Genomic DNA, 1117 nt, shown 5'->3' with positions numbered 1-1117 from the left:
CGGAACGTCAACGTAGACTTCGACGATCTCTCCTCGACTTCCTCACGGACGTTCTGCTTGGTTGGTAGCTGTCGAACTTGTTCCTCTCGGACTCAGTGATCTCAGGAGGTGCCGATTCCACCGACACCGTTGAGGTATGAGTGAGATGGTTGTTAGAGTAGGGATGCTGCATAGCCCCATAACCAGCTGGCTGCACAGGCTGGCCGGTTGGGTTGAATAGATTAGCTTGTTGGAACTGCCCGGCTTGATGATACCTGCTGCTGCTGCTTGTCGATTGACTGACACCAGGGGTCAAGTAGGGCTGTGGGCAGAAGGCCTGGAATGGCTGATACATGCTGATGACCGAGAAAAGGTACTAGTTGCTGAAACCACCCGAGCTAATATTGAAGGAGACTACAACACGAAACTGGAGTAATAGTTCACAACACGGATATCAAATCCCATAACTTCATGTAGTAGACCTCAAATAATCGTCAGTACGCCAACATTCAACAACATTTTCAATATAAAAATATATTTCCAATCATCCACCGAACGACGACGGAATGCTGAAATCTCAACCGCTTCATTTAGCGTGATCAACTTAGTAGTAGGACTGCTGACCATAACTGTTGAACATTTCCGCCAAGGACTTCTGATTGACACCCTGGTCCGGTGTCGGAGAGGACATACGCTGATCATCACGATGCTGCTGCTTCTGTTGGGCCAATTGCTGTACCTGATACCGACTCAAGCTCCCAGGAGGGAGATCATGAGTAGAGATCGACGTATAGATGTGGGCCGGTTCCGGATCATAGGCAGTGCCATCAACACGCTCATGGAGCCGTTCAATACCACCCTCGATGCGAATAGTCTCCAACTGGGTAGTTATCGTTCGCTGTTCACCAGTGACCGTCTCCTCTCGAGGAATCTCAATGTACCGCTCGACCGTCTCGATCTGAGGTACCTCGACGACCTTCTCGACCGTTTGAAACACCTCCTCCTCAATGATCTTGTCCTGGTACTTCTGGACCCTCTGAGGAACCTTATGCTCCTGGATAACGTCCACGTACTTGGGGACAACCACATCTTGAGGAATATCAACGTATTCGATCTGCGGGACCTCGACGTACTTCTG

General features: G+C 49.9%; 2 protein-coding genes across 2 annotated transcripts; both read right to left on the bottom strand.

Moving 5' to 3' along the window:
• Nucleotides 1-7: 7 nt before the first annotated feature.
• On the bottom strand, nt 8-334 carry Pmar_PMAR007266 (hypothetical protein; the record flags this gene model as incomplete). Its single annotated transcript, XM_002782049.1, has 1 exon — nt 8-334. The coding sequence occupies one exon, from the start codon at nt 332-334 to the stop codon at nt 8-10; it is 327 nt and encodes a 108-aa protein (XP_002782095.1).
• Nucleotides 335-583: 249 nt separating this feature from the next.
• Nucleotides 584-1093, bottom strand: Pmar_PMAR007265 (hypothetical protein; the record flags this gene model as incomplete). The annotated part of the gene is made up of 1 exon (XM_002782048.1): nt 584-1093. A coding segment is annotated over one exon (510 nt), but the record flags the coding sequence as incomplete, so codon positions are not given.
• Nucleotides 1094-1117: the final 24 nt, after the last annotated feature.

The sequence above is a fragment of the Perkinsus marinus genome, assembly GCF_000006405.1.
Source record: "Perkinsus marinus ATCC 50983 genomic scaffold scf_1104296940276, whole genome shotgun sequence".
Taxonomy (NCBI): Eukaryota; Perkinsozoa; order Perkinsida; family Perkinsidae; genus Perkinsus; species Perkinsus marinus.
Note: the sequence above shows the minus strand (reverse complement) of the source record. Positions and strands in the feature narration are given on the sequence as shown.